Source organism: Dermacentor andersoni, chromosome 4 (assembly GCF_023375885.2).
Source record: "Dermacentor andersoni chromosome 4, qqDerAnde1_hic_scaffold, whole genome shotgun sequence".
Taxonomy (NCBI): Eukaryota; Metazoa; Arthropoda; class Arachnida; order Ixodida; family Ixodidae; genus Dermacentor; species Dermacentor andersoni.
The window spans coordinates 157,651,267-157,669,570 of NC_092817.1; the positions used below are offsets into that span (position 1 = coordinate 157,651,267).

Genomic DNA, 18,304 nt, shown 5'->3' on the forward strand with positions numbered 1-18,304 from the left:
GCGGAGAAGGTGTGCTAGTCGGTGTATAACCTGCCCTCATTTTTTGTTTTTCCCTGATTAAGTCATTTAGCTGTTTCTTTAATTGTCTCGATTCCTCGCGACTTTGCTCGAGTTCGCGCCTGAGACTTTTGATTTCTTCAATTAGTTGTCTGTCTTGTGTTGTTTGTGTGTTGTTCGAGTGCGGTGCAAAAAGCGATTTGGGAGGGCCGTCTCCCCAGCTCACCTTAACTCCTTCGCCGCTCTTCTTTTGCTGCTGTTTCTGCTGTAGCTGCTTCTTGTCGGTGTTGCCCAGGGGTGGGTATGACTCATCCCGGACGGACCCTCGGCTCCGGCTTCGGCTTCGGCTCCTGCCGCGGCTGCGGCTCCGCGATCCGCTCCGGCCCGGGTCCTGGCTCTCGTCCGGGAACCATCGTGGTCTTCTTCCTCGGCTTCGGCTTCTGCTGCGCCGTAGCTGCTGCTGGGTGCCCCATCGCAGCTCGCTCGCTGACTTGAGGCGTTGTTTGCAGTCTCTCGTACCCACCGCGTGGTCGCCGCCGCATAGCAGGCACTTGGGCGTGCACTGATGCACCTCCTCCGGGTTTTGGCAGCCGCACTGCCTGCAGGTCCTGGTTTCCGGGTTCAGGCAGACGTCCATTCGGTGCCCCTGTTGGCCGCAGGCGTAGCACACCTGCCTCGTTGGCCGATACCGGTAGCACCACATCTCCCCACCGTAGTACAGCACCTGCTTCGGGAGGATGGGTCCGTCGAAGGTGATGACGGCCGTGCTGGATCTCCCAAGCATTCTGGCTGCAAGGATCTTCACGCCTTGCGTGCGGACTCTGAGGTTGGTCTTGAGTTCTTCCGGCGAGGTCCCCGGGTCCACGCCGTGGGTGACCCCGCGCAACGTGCCTTCCGGCGCCGCCACGTGGGTGTTGATGGCGTAGTTCTTGCCCCCGAAGCTCAGCTGCGTGATGCGCCTAATCGTCTGGGCCGCCTCTTCGTTGTCGGTGCTGATGATGATGATATTGGATCCGTTGCGCAGTCGGATGATGAGGTCTTCCGCCTTACATCCTTGCTCGGTGGCCGCAACCACCGCTCGCGCCACCTGGTGCGTCTGCAGGCTTTTAACAGCCAGTCCCCTCGGCCGAAGGACTATTTTAAGGTCGTCTCTGGGGAGCGGCGGCATTCTCCTCCTCGGCGCTCCTCCTCCTTCTCTCTTCTTCTCCGGCGCAGTTGGCTCACCATCTGTGACCTTCGCCGCGCCTGGGGAATTTCCATTCCCCGGCGTTCCCGCCAAAACTTGCTGCTTGTTATCGCTGCGTTGGCGTCTTTTCTGCCTTTTTGACATGGCGATTTCCCAATCTGTGTCGGTTCCACCATTGTTGCTTACTTGTGAGCTTTGTGTCGACGGGGTGCTGCTTCCTAGGGCTTGGTGGCTGCCTGCCGCCGCGGGTCCGCCGCGGACTAGCTGCTGCTCGGGAGCCGCCTCGGTGGTGTCTTGGAGGTCTTCCTCCATGTTTTCTTGAGATTCGGCCGAAAATCTTGTCGGGCCTGTCGCTGAGGGTCGGTCGTAGATGGGGTTGCTTGCTCGGGACATCGCTCTGGGTCTTCTCTACCTCGGGCCGAGGCCGGGGAGGCCGCGGAGACTCGCTATTGCTCTAGGTTTTGTTAGGCTTACCACCCGGTCGGCCACATGGCAAACTCAAATGCCGATAAAATCCAGATTATTAGACCCACCGGCTTGAATTTGGGGTCCTCGTGGTCCTCTTCACTTCCGGCGTCGATCCCAGCCAAAGTCCACGCTCTGTGGATGAAATTGTCACACTGTGTCAGAGCTATGAAGAACTCCGCAGGCAGCGGTCACTGACCCGTCTATCTCTACCGCGTGACGAACACCTCGCTGGTTTGGCCGCCATGTCCAACCAGGCAGCGTTGCTCGCAGAAATGAAGGCGTTCGTCCGCGAGGATGTTGCCCGGCAACTCTCGTTGATGGATTTTGCACAGCCGCAGTCGGTGCACGCGCCTACGCCAAGTTTTGCGCCTCTGCTTCGCCGCGTCATAGCGCAAGAACTGCACGAGGTTTTGCCTGAGCACCACCAGCGTGTTCCTGCGGATGCGCCTCACAGCTACGCCGAAGTCATGGCCAGGCCCCAACGGATCCCGACAGCTGTGCCACTCAGCTACGCGGAAGTCGTCACCCAGCCTCAACAGCTCCCTCAACGGGGACCTCGCACGTACGCCGAAGTCCTCGCTATGCCCCGACAACAGCCTGCTATGCAATAACTTTACCAGCCGCCACGTCCAACGCGTCCTTCCACATGAATGGGACCTGCCGCAACAACTCGGTGGCGTACAGCGGACAATCGACCGATATGTTTTGCGTGCGGCTATGCAGGCCACGTCGCACGCCACTGTAGTCGCGTGCAGTCGCCTAGCGCTACACCATATGGGCCAAGTTCTATGGCGGGTTCTCCGCGCCCTTATTACGACGATGAACCTCGGGCTGCGTCACCACCATTCCGCCGGTCCGCCAACATCCGCCGCTCAACTTCTCCACGCCGACGCTCCCCATCACCGATGCGGCCTCGTCCCGAAGCTCGGGATGAGGAAAACTAATGGTCGCAGTCCATGAGGCAAGGGCTGCGACCCCGTCGAAACGCGGAAGTCCTCAACGTAGCCCGACCAATGTGATAGACGTGTTAGTTGACGGTGTGCGCACATATGCCCTCGTGGATACCGGAGCCGCTGTATCAGCTATGGACGCAAAGCTTTGTCGCTTCCTTCGAAAGGTTACGACGCCCATTGCTGGACTCGCCCTCCGAACAGCAGGCGCACAACGTATTCACCCGATTGCGGCGTGCACCGCTCGTGTTCTCATCGAGGACGTTGTATACGCCGTCGAATTTATTGTGATTTCCTCGTGCTGCCACGAAGTTATCCTGGGGTGGGACTTTCTCGCCCGCCACGATGCCGTCATTCATTGCGCACGGGCCGAACTAGAACTGTCGCCGATCTCAGATATGACGCTTGCCGATAATGCTTCTTTTGCGAACAAGCTACTCGTCAGGCACGACACAAACGTTCCTCCCAACTCGTCAGTGATTGTATCAATGCATTGCAGCAGCCTCTCTGACGGCATCGCACTACTTTCTCCGTCGGGCCACTTTTATACTCGAAAAGGTCTGCTGCTGCCTTTTGCGACTGTGAACGTCAAACAGGGCTCCACAGCTATTTTTGTCTGCAACCCCTTCTCATACCCTGTGATGCTGCTTCAAGGCGAATGTCTTGGCCACGTGGAAGTGTTCGACGCCGTACAAATTACGGATGTTCCCGAAGACACGTCCTGCGCCAGTTACAACACGCTCGGTTCTCTCTCTACGTCGGACCCTTTGCCCACAGGTGTGTTCGATTCATCTATTGCCGATGGCCTCACCCCACCTCAGCGTTCGCAGCTTCTGCGTATCTTAGTAGAATTTCGCTCTTCTTTTGATGTCGGGCAATCTTCCCTGGGCCGGGCGTCTGCTGTCATGCACCATATTGACACTGGCTCCCAACCGCCATTGCGGCAACGACCATATCGCGTCTCTGCCACAGAACGTCGTGTGATTAATGAGCAAGTGGACGATATGCTTCGCCGCGAAGTGATCCGACCCTCGAACAGTCCATGGGCATCTCCTGTCGTCCTTGTTACGAAAAAAGACGGCTCGGTACGGTTCTGTGTAGACTATCGGCGCCGGAACAAGATCACTCGCAAAGATGTATACCCGCTGCCGCGAATCGATGACGCCATCGATAGCCTACAAGGAGCAGAATTCTTTTCATCTCTAGATTTACGCTCCGGCTATTGGTAAGTACCCATGGCTGACGTCGATAGGCCGAAGACAGCCTTTGTCACACCCGACGGCTTATACGAATATAACGTCATGCCGTTTGGACTTTGTAATGCGCCAGCAACCTTTGAACGCATGATGGGCAGAGTTCTCCGCGGTTTGAAGTGGCACACGTGCTTATGTTATCTCGACGACATTGTTGTTTTTGCCTCTGACTTCACCACGCACCTTCAACGCCTACGGCGTGTTTTGACATGCTTAGCAAACGCTGGCCTCCAACTGAACCTAAAGAAGTGCCGATTTGCAGCGCGGCCGCTCACGATACTAGGTGACGTCGTCTCGAAGGATGGAATCCTCCCCGATCCAGACAAACTTCGTGCCGTAGCTGAATTTCCTAAACCGACGTCCGTCAAAGAACTGCGCAGTTTTGTAGGTTTGTGTTCCTACTTCAGGCGCTTAATTCGCACTTTCCCCGCCATCATATCGCCCCTGACGAAGCTCCTTGGCAGCAACGGACCTCTCCATTCGTGGTCGTCGGAGCGCGACGAGGCGTTCACTAAGCTCCGACGTTTGCTGACGTCTCCTCCTATTTTGCGCCACTACGACCCAAGGGCACCTATTGAGGTACACACAGATGCCAGCGGTGTTGGCCTCGGCGCTGTCCTAGCGCAGCGCAAAGAAGGATTTCCTGAATATGTTGTGGCATATGCAAGCCGTGTGCTTACTGAAGCCGACACCAATTACACCGTCACGGAAAAAGAATGCCTGGCGATCATCTGGGCTCTTATCAAGTTCCGGCCCTATTTGTATGGTCTACAATTTGATGTCGTCACGGACCACCATGCATTATGCTGGCTGTCGTCATTGAAGGATCCCTCAGGCCGTCTCGCCCGCTGGGCGCTTCGCTTACAGGATTACGATATCCGCGTACTGTACCGCAACGAACGCCAGCATGCTGATGCTGACGCCCTCTCACGTTCTCCCTTTTGCCAGACGACAATGCCTGCTGCGCAATATCCCAGCTTGACGTTTCTTCCGTCGACATTGGGACCATCGTTTCTGAGCAGCGCAAGGACCCCTGGATTGCCTCCATCATAGAATGCCTTTCTGATCCGTCATCGCAGCCAACCACTCGTGCATTCCACTCGAGCGTCAAGCTCGCCATTTCGCCATTCGCAACAACCTGCTTCACCGACGCAGTTACACCTCTGACGGCCGCCAGTTGTTATTAGTTGTACCTCGAAGCCTGCGTTCTGAAATCTGCGCATCGTTCCACTCTGATCCACAGTGTGCTCACTCGGGACTTTTCAAAAGCTACCAGCGCCTCCGACGACGCTACTACTGGCGAGGAATGTACAACTACATTCAAAAGTTCGTTCGCTCATGCCCCGACTGCCAGTGCCGAAAATCTTCACCCCACCACTCGCCAGCTGGTCTGCAGCCTTTACCCTGCCCTACCCGGCCGTTCGTGCGCGTTGGCATCGATTTGTAAGGGCCACTCCCTCTGACATCGGCTGGTAACCGCTGGGCAATTGTGGCAGTAGATCACCTTACACGATACGCTGAAACCGCCGCTCTGCCAGCAGCTACAGCGCGTGATGTTGCATCATTCCTGCTTCGCCGATTCATCCTGTGGCATGGTCCACCTCAAGAACTGCTCAGCGATCGCGGACGCGTCTTCCTGTCGGAAGTAGTTGAAGCGATTCTCAAAGAGTGCCACGTTGTTCATCGTACGACTACGGCGTACCATCCTCAAACGAATGGCCTCACAGAACGCTTCAACCGTACGCTCGGCGACATGCTTTCAATGTACGTTGCCTCGACCACACGAACTGGGACGCCGTCCTGCCATTCGTCACCTACGCGTATAATACCGCTACGCAGAGCACCACTGGATTTTCACCTTATTTCTTGCTGTATGGTCGACACCCTTCGCACACCATCGACACCCTTCTTCCGTACCGGCCGGATGCATCCCAGTGCGTGCCTATTTTTGCCACGGTCAGACATGCAGAAGAGTGCCGCGACCTCGCACGGGCTTTTACTTCCGATGATCAAGAGCGCCAGAGGAGCACTCGCGGTGACGCCACTGCCACGGTCACCTTCGATCCGGGAGCGCTCGTGTGGCTCTCAGTTCCTTTAACTGCCCCTGGCCTCTCATCAAAACTGGTCCTTAAGGATGAAGGACCTTATCGTGTTCTCGAACGCGCATCTCCTGTGAACTATGTCATAGAACCAATTGAGCCATCTTCAGACATGCGCCGCCGTGGACGAGACATTGTCCATGTCGACCGTTTAAAGCGTTACTATGACCCGCTCATCGTGACGAGCTGTTAGGTCGCCGGACGGCTCCCTTCTCGCTCCCGGGGGGTGATTGTAGCGAAGAGAGACGCTAGTGGGTTCAGCGCTATTGGCTCTAAACGCTAGTGGGTCGAGCGCTCCTACTCAGCAACGGCTCTCGTGCTTGGAAGCTGTGACTGCCCTGCCCGTCGACATTGCGCTGCTGCGAGCTGTGCCAAATAAACACCTTTAGAATATTAATAATAATAATAATACTTAATATTAATAATAATAATAATAATAATAATAATAATAATAATAATAATAATAATATTAATAATAATAATAATAATAATAATAATAATAGCTTTTGTTTCACGTTAAAATGTCCAGATAATTTTGGCGGGTCTGCCCAAGCCAGAAGGAGACTTCCGGGGCCGTACCTGGCAGCCAGCAGTAAAAAGGTGCTAGTGCAGTTTCTAAAACATAAAACCCTAAGCAACGAAGACGGCAAAAAATGTGTTTGCGTGAAAGGGTGTGCCAGATAGGTGAACGTTAAACAAGTTGTGTGGGCATTTCGCAAACATTTACACGAAGCTATTGCACCAATTCACGCTTTGAAGACAGAGAAAATAGGGAATCCAGCACTGAGTTAAGAATCCTTGGTATACAGTAAGTCGAAACAAAAAAGCGGGGATTCGACCAAAACAGCATAAAGGCATATGCTGAATTAAAAATACACTATCTCAGGGATAATAACGTAAAACGGTCGGCAAAAAGAGAGCATCAAGTGACGACAGATGTGGGCTAGGCAACAGGTTCGAACTTTGAGAAAGGTGAATATCGTACACGACACTTCAAGGAATAGCCTTCAGGAGACAGTTAATTTTTTGCGCCAGGATAGAGAACAATTATAAGAAAAAGTGATGCCTCATCTGAGCGTGCTATAAACGAGAGCATGCGCTATAACTTTATGGACAGCGTAAGGGATTAACGAACGCAAGTTGTATGAAACTCATGACGTACCACGGAGCTTTTTGCAATAAGTGAAATATGCCTATTCCATATCATATTTTGGTCGAAAACAAGACCGAACTACTTAATAGTTCTTGAGTAAGGTATTTTGGTCCAACAACATTTACTGCACTGCGAATTGTGCAGAATAAATAAATGTGGTTCGTCAATTTCTTATGCGGGTTTTGAAAACAAAAAAGTTCTGCTTTTGATTTCTTAATCAATATCATGTTGTCGTGAAACCAATGCATAACTGATATGGCATCAACTTGAAGCTTTTTGATTCCATTTTTATGTACAGCGTGAGTAGCAAGAATAACAGTGTCATCAGCGGATTGAAATGTATAGCCCCTATTTATCACAGAACTCAAACAATTAGCGTAGAGACGAAACAAAAGAGGGGAGAGTACCGAACCTTGTCGAACTTCGGACTTAGTAATTGTTAACTTAAATATTTTAAATGTGATTAGAAAGAAAGTAAGGAAGTAGTTTAAAAAAGGGATCACGAAGTCCTAACAGTTCTAATTTTTTAACAGTAACTGATCACATACAGAGTCCAAAGCCTTGATTGCGTCCAGGGAAAGAGCACATGGCACCTCATTACCATCTAATGCTGTGTAAATAATGTCACAATAGTCTTCCAACAACGTGGTGCTACTCCTTCCAGAGCTATAATTATATTGCGCTTTACACAGCGCATTTGTTCATGTTAAGGACACTTGTCATAATCAAAAGTAGGTGTTTTCTGAAGTAACGGTAACTGCCAGCAAAATGGAAATATGTCTTTAGTTTTCGATATCTTTGAAACAGCCACCTTTATACAGTGGTTTAACTATGGCTGCATTTAGTTTATCAGGCATAATGTTGTGGTCAATCAAACCGTTAAGCATGTACAGATGGACATTCTTCAGCGCAAGAAAATTGCGTTGGAGTTATTGCATATGTATGTTATCTATGCCAGTGGTCTTTTTTGGCTTAAAACTGAATAATATAATATAAACATTTCAAGCGGTGATGGTAGGCAAGAATGCTGATTGGAGGCTACTTTTGACGTATTTAAGAGCGCCTGGTTTAAAAGGCTGAATGAGTAGCGATGTTTTTGAAAAGTGCGCATTGAAATTGTACATTGCAGTTCTTAAATCCGAAAAAGTTTAATATAGTGTTTCGCCTAGTGTCAATTTAGAATTTCGCACAAACTAAACAACAGTTGAAGACCAAGTTTCATGGGGACATTGCCTGTTCTCATAATAACATTTGTTGCAAGAGCGTCGCTTCGCCGATTAACCATTGCCGTTACCTTGTTCCGCTTAGATCTGTAAGCGTCTATGATGCTTGTGTTGTTGGGAGATTGTTTGCAACGTGACGAAAGGGCATCCTTTAATGACCTGAAGAAAGTCAGTCGATAACCACCTTTCTTTAGCGGCGGTTTTCAGCCTCTTAAATGCTTCAATAAATTTATCATAAATGTCAGTTGTCTTGACATCCACAAGAAAGATCTTCCAGTCATATGTGCCCACAACACCATCGAATTTAGGGATATCTAGAACGACTAACATTAAATACGTTGACGGAAACTTGCGATGTCCAGAATAATCGCTGACCGGAAATTTATTCAGACAAATGTAAATTCTGTAATAAGAGGGCGCACCTGAGCTACATACCTGCTCTGGGCTGGCTCGGATGCCCCCATGAGGGTCGGATTCTCGGACGGGCGGAGAGGGGGGGGGGGGGGGGGGCGCTCGTCAGCTCCCACCCAAAAAAAACAAGCACGCTCAATCGAGTAGGCCGAAGACGCCGCCAGGGCACAGGGGATCCTGGCCGACACCTAGTGTGCCCCCCCCCCCCTTATTTACAAGGGGCAGGGGGGCCTTTCTGCGAATTGAATAAAGTCGCTTCATCCATCAGCGGACATAGCAGTTATATGACGGTGATGTCTTTAGTGTTTGGTGCCTGTCTCAAAACAACCCAAGGAGATTCCGGAATAAATTGAAGCATTCCGTAGAAAGGCACAGATAAATAAAGACAGAGAAAGAAGAAGAGGGAGGCAGGCTTGCCGCCCACTTGAAGAAGAGTCCATACGCCTCTGACCAGGCGTGAAGGAGAGTGGGTGTACCGTTTCCGCCCTGCCCCACTCTCACACCGACAGCAAATACAGACAAGCAGCATTGAATAGCGTTGGTGACAGCACTTATAGCACTGCCTAAATCGTACACCCTCGGCGCTCCTCCTAGCTGGCATCTCTCTCTATCCTGGCCATCAAGCCTAGTTGGGGAAGGTATCGTTCGCGAAATATTGAACTCACGGAGCACAACTGCCTATTTAGCAAAATACTTCAGCGTTATGATGAGTCGATTTTATTGCAAAGTAAGGGAGAGGGTTGCTTTATTAACTTGCTTAGATGTTTTCCTTGGGATGTGCTTGGGCGCCTTGCCATTTGCAATCTTCTGTATACACTTTTTGAAGTGTATGTAGCTCACCGCAAAATCGTTTATAGGCTGTCTTACATACAGGACTCAGACCCTTGCTGACAGTCGAATTGCTGAGAAGAACCAGGCAGCCGGTTCCTGGGAAAATAAATATAGACAACTTACGGAGAGAACAAAAATGTGATATTACAGTTCGCGAATACAGCAGACTTGCAACCTTAAAGAATCGCATCCGAATTTCCAGAAAATCTGCTTTTTTCTGGCCGTTACAAGATATGTAATTACCATTACCAAACTTCGCGCCATTACAATGTTGCTCATACATGAATCGTCCGCTTTACATCGTGGTGGCATACAATATTTCGAGACATCATGGAAGAAATGTCTTTTTAAAGAGAGCTAATGATGCACAAAGACACAGCTTCAGCCAAGCAGTGACCATAAAGGCCCCCGAGTTTTCACGTAGTTCGCTTTTGTCGTATTGAATAGGTCCCGAAGGGCAAAGTACTCACACGTGCACCGTACGTAAAAAAACATTTATAACACTCCGAAGAGCTTGAGTACGCAATTTCTTAAACGTGTCGTAATAAGTTCGAATACCTTTGTTGCACATCCCGCATGACGTTCCCCTTCAATTCGCCAAATATAGACGAGGTATTCATGGCTGCTACCGAGGATGTTCCGGAAAGCTAAGGCCAATCTTGTATAGCGAATAGGAATACGGAAGAAACGTGCGCTTAATGCTTACGTCAAACGCTCACATATAATCCAGAGATGTTAAAGCTTTGCCACACATTGTACCTAATATGGTCGAAATTTATACCAAAAGTGAACTTGGTGTTATTACGATTCTATTGGCTGATTGTGAGAGAAATTATAATGGCCATATAATGCTTTCCAATACTTTTTGATTAAGCGTTTTTTTTGGCTTGCGAGGGTTATTATTAACAGACGCTCTTTAATGATTGCGCACACATCAATTATAAAACCCGCCTTATATCCTCAGCACGTGAACGTTTTCCCTAGCAAACCTATTTCAGGACGGTCGTGAACGCTTTCCCTTGCAAACCTATTTAAGGACGGTTGTTAAACTTTGTTGCACCTGGTTTCTAAGTTATTTTTGAAATGTATCCATCGCCTATATATGTAATGTTGAACAAGATTATAATTGTCCTGCACCATTTAAATAACCATTGTATATGCATCTTCCTATTTGAACGAAACAATAGTAGCTTGAATCGTTCGTTTCAGCGAATAGGTCGACGAAACCTAACGTACGCCTCCTCTAAGACAATTAGGTGTTTTTACTGAGTACTTTATCATTTTCAAAGCAGACAATTGATGCATGCGTTTGTAACTTTCCGTACACAAAATCTATGTAATGATACCCATGTGCCAGGAACAGATGAATATGGGGACGACAAGCGCGTACAAAGCCGTGAACAGGCAAAGGCGTGAAGGGAAGCGAGGGGCACGCCGGAGCCGGTGCATTAAGGACAGCAAAGACATTGCTAGATGCATAGTTGGCGCTCCTTAAAATGTTGCTCCGTGTTCACGGTTACAGTAACGACATGTGATGTCTATGTAGCTATTTCCGCATGATCATTCACGTCCCCTGAAAATCACCTGCCATGGTTGCTTAGTGGCTATGATGTTGGGCTGCTAAGCACGAGGTCGCGGGATCGAATCCCGGCTACGGCGGCCGCATTTCAATGGAAGCTAAAAGACCCATGTACTTAGGTTTAGGTGCACGTTAACGAACCCCAGGTGGTCGAAATTTCCGGAGTCCCCCACTACGGCGTGCCTCATAATCAGAAAGGTTTTGGCACGTAAAACCCCACAATTGATTCGATTCCCCTGAAAATCCTGACGCGCTCCCCCGCCCCCCTTTTTTTGCCTCTGACGATAATCGTGGAATTTTGGTACCATGGAATTGAAGAACTGTGTTGCATTACTTTGGTTCTAACAGCAGTGTAGATTTATTCGCACCCGCCGTGGTTGCTCAGTGGCTATGGCGTTATACTGCTGAGCACGAGGTCGCGGGATCGAATCCCGGCCATGGCGGCCGGATTTCGGTGGGGGTGAAATGCTAAAATACCCGTGTACTTAGATTTAGGTGCACGTTAAAGAACCCCAGGTAGTACAAATTTGCGGAGTCCTCCACTACGGCGTGCCTCATATTCAGATCGTTGTTTTGGCACGTAAAACCCCCTAATTTATATTTTTTTAGATTTCTTGATATATTTTTTATGAAAAAGAGAACTATACTTAGCACACGTATTGTTCCAAACTATTCGTCCTTTTTTTCTGTTAAATCGAAAAGTTGACAATATTTAGATGAAAGCGGATGTATCAATGAAAAATTGTATTTTGAGAGGCGTGTAATGTCCAACCAAATGAAAACATATTTCACGTCTACAAGCAAGCCCTCGTTTCGTGTTTCTTTGACGCCTTGAAATAAGTTTAGCTTGCGTTTAATCGATACAAGATCATTCCGCCATTCCTGAAACAAACTTACGTGATCCCTGTCATTTTGCTTAAGAGGTTAACTTTAATGTTTAAGTCCTTAACGCCTTTTCCATGACGAGCAGTCTGAGCATCAACATGGTAGTAGTTCTCGGGCATGAGCAAGACAGCTTGCTCAGTGTTTTCAATGGCAAACTTAAAGATTAACATTTGTCAAGCTTGAATTGCATGTGTAGTATTGCTTGAACAATATATTTCTTTTTTAGGGAAACCTGTTCAACTGATCAAACCACAGTGTCCGGTAGACACACAGCGTCGTGTATTTCGGCTTGATCCTTAGACCAGTACGCGTTCTTGCCGTACGATAAGCTTGACCCTTCTGCAATTTTCTACCGCTTTCGATAAAAGAGTTAAAGGGCTGTTCGGTAACCAGAGATAATTTCTGAATGTGATCTAAGTAATACGACTTCGTACACATGAGATACGGTGAATTGTGTTGCACATGTTTTTCACTTCGCATGAACAGATTGCAGTCGTTTTCACATGTGGTGTACACGCTACGCAAGTATTCATTGGCACCAGGTGCAACACAAATAGAAACAACGCAGACTTATAATGCAGAGAGAATAACCAACCTACAGAAACTCTGACATACACCATCTACGATGATTGTCTGAATTAAGCCAGAACATTCGCACAAAATACATATGTCATTCAAATTCAATGAGACGCAACTGAGCCGAGCATGGTGGTTGCTTCGTGTTTGAAGTCAGACGCGATGTGCTTCGCTCGAAACCCACTAAACCTCATTGAACGAGCAGTGCGTCCTATTAGAAACAAAATATGCGTGAGTAGAATTGTTTGGTGTGGAGGAGCATGATGAAACTGCGTCCTTTGGACTTCTTTGCTTTTACAGCCAAACGCACTCCAACATTCTGGGGAACTAGCCATTAAAGCAACAACCGTTCATGCCCGTCGACATCGTGACAGCATGACGGCCATCATCTTCCATGACAGCATCTTCCGGTCAAGTGTCGTGCGTATTCTGATCCCCTTCACAGCCCTTAGCCTGGTAGAGGTTAGGTGCTCGATTGCCACGCTACAAGTGTAGTCAATTCCTCCAGGGGGCTAGATGTTCACAAAGTTATTTGTATTACGTTTTCAGGTGCAGGTCAGCTTGACTGATTAAATTAGGGTAGTGTAGCGAAAGACATGGTGGCATACTTAAAATTAGGCGCATAGGTAAGCCTGCATGCGAAAGAAGTGCCGGCAGCCATGTCGACCGTCAAACCAATCGAACCAATCCGCCAAACCTTGCTCTCATTACTTGCGCGCAAAAAAAAGGCCGGAGCAAGTTGCGCGCAAAAAAAAAAAAAAAAGAAACGCTGGCAGAACTGCAAAATAAAGCACTCCTAAAGCATGGCAACCGCGTGAAGCGCGCAAAAGCGCAAATGAGGTGAAAGAATGGTGAAACGAAAGATTTACAATATAGTCTGGTTGCGAAGTTTGACTTGCATGGTGTAACACTCGGTGTAACTAGCACAGCTTCGCTGTTGGACCATCTTCATGGACTGGAAGGGGTGTTGTTTCTTTTATAAATAACGATCAGATTTTTCTCATGAATATGTGGAGTGAGGATTACACGTTATCAATACGTATGTTTTACGCGTAGATGCTTGTTTTTGCGTCAGCTTGACAGGTCGGAAGGTCAGGGATAATCATTTTGGTAATTTCGTCGGGGACTGGACTCGCCAGGCCGGTTGAGAGAAAGGATGAACAACTTGCAGCGTCTAATGCCGCGGTGTCACATGCATCTTTCGCTGACACGTTGGCCACTGAGGTGCCTTGCGGGAGAGCTTGGTTCGAGTTGCTGATATTGAGGAGCAGGAGCTGGACGTGGCTGCAAAGAACAGGCACGAGGGTGTGCGGCACAGCAATATTTCAGATAAACAGCACGTCAACTAGTGGAGATACTAGGCAGTCGCCGTCGGAGACCGGTGATGCCGTCGTCATTGCAACACACGTGGCGGCTTGAGGTGACAACCAAACGTAATCGACAGAGCATAAGCGGTGTGTCGGTGAAGGTGGAACATCAGCAAGTTGAGGAAGCTCAACTTGAAACACGCCCGTTGCACAATCAAGGAGAGCGGCATGCGGTGACAAGAAATCTAGTGCCAGAATGACGTCGTTGCGGCATTGCTCGATGACAGTACAAAATATATATATATATATATATATATATATATATATATATATATATATATATGGTGACCGGCGATGGTATACGAGCGGCGCACATTCTGATGACCGCGGGACTTCGTCCATCAGCGCCGCGAATAATACCAGTAGCGACGGGGGTAAGTACTTTCCTAAGGCGGCAACGAAGTGGATTACTCATCGCGGTAATTTGTACCCCAGTACCGATCAGGGCGCGGACACGTCAGCCGTCAACGTCAACGTCGATGAAGTTTCGTCGTGTCGGCGGTACGTGGAGAGGATTTGAGGTGCAAATCAAAGATGCAGCGTCAGCTCTAAGAGCTGCTTTCCTTAGTTTTCCTTCCCCTAGTTTCCCCGTACCGGTCGACACAGGCAGGGACGTGGTCTTCTGTCATCATGATGACCCCGACACGACGTCTACTGCGGAGCTCCGTTGTACACCGCTTCTGGTAACCCCAACCTCCACCAAATTGTAATGGGGATTAACGTGTACACGGGGAAGAGACGAAACTGTATGTTACAATATTTACAGGCAGGTGCTACTGCAGAATCGCTGAGAGCATCACACGCGGCATGGCTTCGCCGAGCGAAGTGATCCATCAACGGCATGCTCATACACAATTCTTCGCAATAATATTTTGAATATTTTCATCGTTACCTAGATGAGAGGTAGCCACATGACCGTGACAGTACTGTTGCCCATTTTTTTCCCCTTTTTTCTCTAGAGTCTGTATAGGCATCGGGCACTGAATGAGTTTAAACCGGTGGTGCCAAGAAGCGGCGGTGCCGCGAATGTAATGGCATGTGACCGCCGGACCGGGCGTAGCAGGGCCAGCCGCCATCTACGCTGGCTGATTGGGTTCCAAGAATGAGAGTATGCTGCACTTTCACACAAATGCGTGCGCGAGGGACGAACGCGTACAAACCATGTATTTGTCCTTGATGCGTGGGCGCACTGCTCGTTGCATCCGTCACACAGCGTATGCTCCTACCATGATTGTCGTGAGAAGCGCTGTCCAACAGTGCCACTACGGAAGCTTGAAAAGAGGATTGTCCCTGAGTTCCCACGTAACAGAAATATGATTTGTGATGTTGATGAATATGATATGATGTCTGTCGGTTCTGTGTTTGTCGTACTTTACGAATTTTCTGACACATTTTACTTTGAGAAATTCGACTAGTTTAATACCGCAGTTGAGCATGGCGAAGTGCCCACAAGAATGATAATGAATGAGGATGGACCTCAAACTGCAGCTGGAAAAGGACTTTGTCTTTGTGTTTCCGCGTAAGGGAATTATGTTTTCTCTTATATCCGTAGTAGAATGCGAACCTATCACGTCCGCGGCTTGTGTGTAAGTCGTACTTTACGCATTTTCTGGCGGAATACTTTTAAACTTTAATTTAGTTGAATAAGGCACTTGCGCTTTGCGGAGGACATAGAAGAACCAGGATGTATGCTGTACTTGCGCACACGAGCGCGAACGCGTTACGTACGTCGCTTGCGCTGGTGGTGCTTGTGTAGCGTCGCCGAACGTCAGTTGCATTAGTTGTACTTGTCGAACGTCCGCAATATCTTCGTCGTACATCCACTTTCACATGGTGGTTTAGAGGTGGATTTTTGTGTGTGGGCACGAGTGACGAGAATAGAAGGAGACAGAGCTTAAGTAACTTAATTCACATTAGGCTATGTCTTCAATATGATGTCATTTCGTATCGATTAATCACTTAAGTTCTCAAAACAATGAAGTAGTTACAAGTTACTGCTACAAGAAAGCAACCTCGAACCGTCAGCTTTTAATTTTTATAATAATTGCATAAAATATATTCGCCACGACCTTGGCGGCGGATGTGGAACATCACTTTTGTGGGAGGCGTCACGGGTACGTGTTCTTTTTGGGTGAAGGCTATTGGTCAGTAAACCCACACATGCAACTTGCATGGATCTGTGGGTTTATGGACCAGTTGCTTTGTGAGTGCTGGCGCTGGCTAAAACTCCCAGGGTCAGTTCTAGTAGTGAAACCCAAATACCCCAGATAGTGGCGAGATGACGGCGCCGCGGTAGCGCAGTTCGGAAGAGCGTCGCACTGATAATTGAAAACACGTGGGATCGTTTCCGACCGGCGCCCAGTTGTTTCTTCATCCATTTTCATTACAATTAATTTATTATTGCGTTAATTCAATTAGTAAGTACAAGTAGTTCCCCTACGTGGTCGTTGGTGTCTTCCTTTGTTGGTTTCTGATATCACTAATACAAATCGAACCTCTCAGTTTACTTTCGTCTCGTTAATGTGTATGTACACACACACACACACGCACACGCGCATATATATATATATATATATATATATTGTCAGCATTTATGCGGACTTTATCTTCATCTGTACAAAGTCATCATCAATCTTCGGCTAGTGTTCTTTTATGCATCGACGCCATTATTCTTTCTTGGAATAAAGCGTTGTCTCGACCATGGTATTTCAAGTGGTGGAGGCGCTTTAAGATCCCTTCGACCTCAATCCACTTCAATATCTTTCCTGGAGCAACGTTTGGGACGCCTCTTATGCCATGAGGCCGCCATGTCACAAAACCAGACCGGGACGTCCACCATGTCGGTTGAAGTGCCAGGCATCCCCACTCCCAGCCCTGCCAACAACCGGTATCGCGATCCTGAAATCTTCTCTGACTTACCTGGTGAGGACGTTGAAGACTGGCTCGACAACTACGATCGTGTCAGCGAATACAACAACTGCAACGAGACATCGTGGTGAAACAACGTGCCATTTTATGCCTCTCAAGTAGCCAAAACATGGCTCCTGAATCACGAGAGAGAGACTTCCGTGATTGGTCGTCTTTCAGGGAGCAGCTACGGCGGATTTTCGGCACACCCACGGTTCGTTCAGAAGTTGCGAAAAAGAGGCTGTCTGAGCGCGTCCAGTATAATGGCGAGTCGTATATCTCGTACATTGAAGACATCCTCGCACTTTGCCGCCGGGTCGACAGTGCCATGCCAGAAACTGGCCGCGTGCGACTCCTTCTTAAGGGTATAGGATCTACTGCCTTCGACGCACTCGCCGCTCCATCTGTCAGCGCCTCGACGCCCTGCAATAAGTCCGCTTGCAACCGGACTTTTCCGACAACTCCCTGGCAAACAGTATTGAGCTCCGGTCTATCATTCGAGCCATGATTTGTGAGGAATTGCAGGCGCATGGCTCACCCCCTTGCAGCAGTGCTCATGTCCAACCTGCTTCTACTGAGCTGCGCGGCATTATTAAGGAGGAACTGGCCTCCCTGCAGAACGCCCACCATACTAACGCTTCTCCTTGCCCACAAACGGCTTCTTACGCCCAGGTTGCTGCAACGCCAGCCGCGCCACCTCCAATCACAGCACCTGCGCCTGTTCCCGATCACCTGGCACCTTTAGTCACTCTAGATCCGAACCCACCTTACTACTCTGCCTAGCGTTCGTCGAGGCCTATCTGCTATTACTGCGGCTTTCGAGGACATATCTCCCAGTCGCCACCAGCAAGATGAACGTCGTAGTTACTCTGCCTTTAAAGGCGATGAGCAACCTCCTCGCGTCTACCGCACTTATGACGATAATCCTCATGTTAGCCGCTCTTCATCTCCGGTCGACTTCTCCAACACCACACACAACACACGTTCCTCGAGAAGCTGCTCCCCATCGCCGATCCGGCGTCCTGTTTCGCCACTTCGACCTGACTCGCAACTCCATGTCCAGCGACCGGAGAACTAAACAGTGCAGTTTTCGGAGGGAAAACTGCATCGCCGCAAAGTGCTCCATGTCGTCCTGAACTTCCTTCGAACATGTTATTGGCGTCTGCAGGAGGGTGTGCGTTTGTTAGCTCTGATTGACACGGGAGCTACTATATCTGTTATGCGTGCGGACCTGTGCTCTCGTCTGCGGAAAGTGAAGACGCCTTATATTGGATCATCCCTAATTGGGGTTAATGGAGCAATCATGTGACCATCAGCCCAGTGCACGTACAGCACGCGTCTTCATTGATGGTATCCGTCATCACATTAAGCTCGCGATTTTATTCCCGTGCGCTCATGAACTAATTTTAGGTTGGGACT

At 48.9% G+C, this 18,304-nt stretch overlaps 1 protein-coding gene across 2 annotated transcripts in view; it reads right to left on the reverse strand.

Annotated features, from left to right (window-relative positions):
* Positions 1-9,442: 9,442 nt before the first annotated feature.
* LOC129380055 (uncharacterized) overlaps positions 9,443-18,304 on the reverse strand; it is an 83,161-nt gene continuing 74,299 nt past the window's right edge. For both annotated transcript variants that reach the window (XM_072287556.1, XM_050185101.3), the window contains one exon: positions 9,443-9,667. In XM_072287556.1, the coding sequence (XP_072143657.1) occupies positions 9,604-9,667 (64 nt within the window). In that variant the 3' untranslated portion in view covers positions 9,443-9,603. The remainder of the gene's footprint in view (positions 9,668-18,304) is intronic.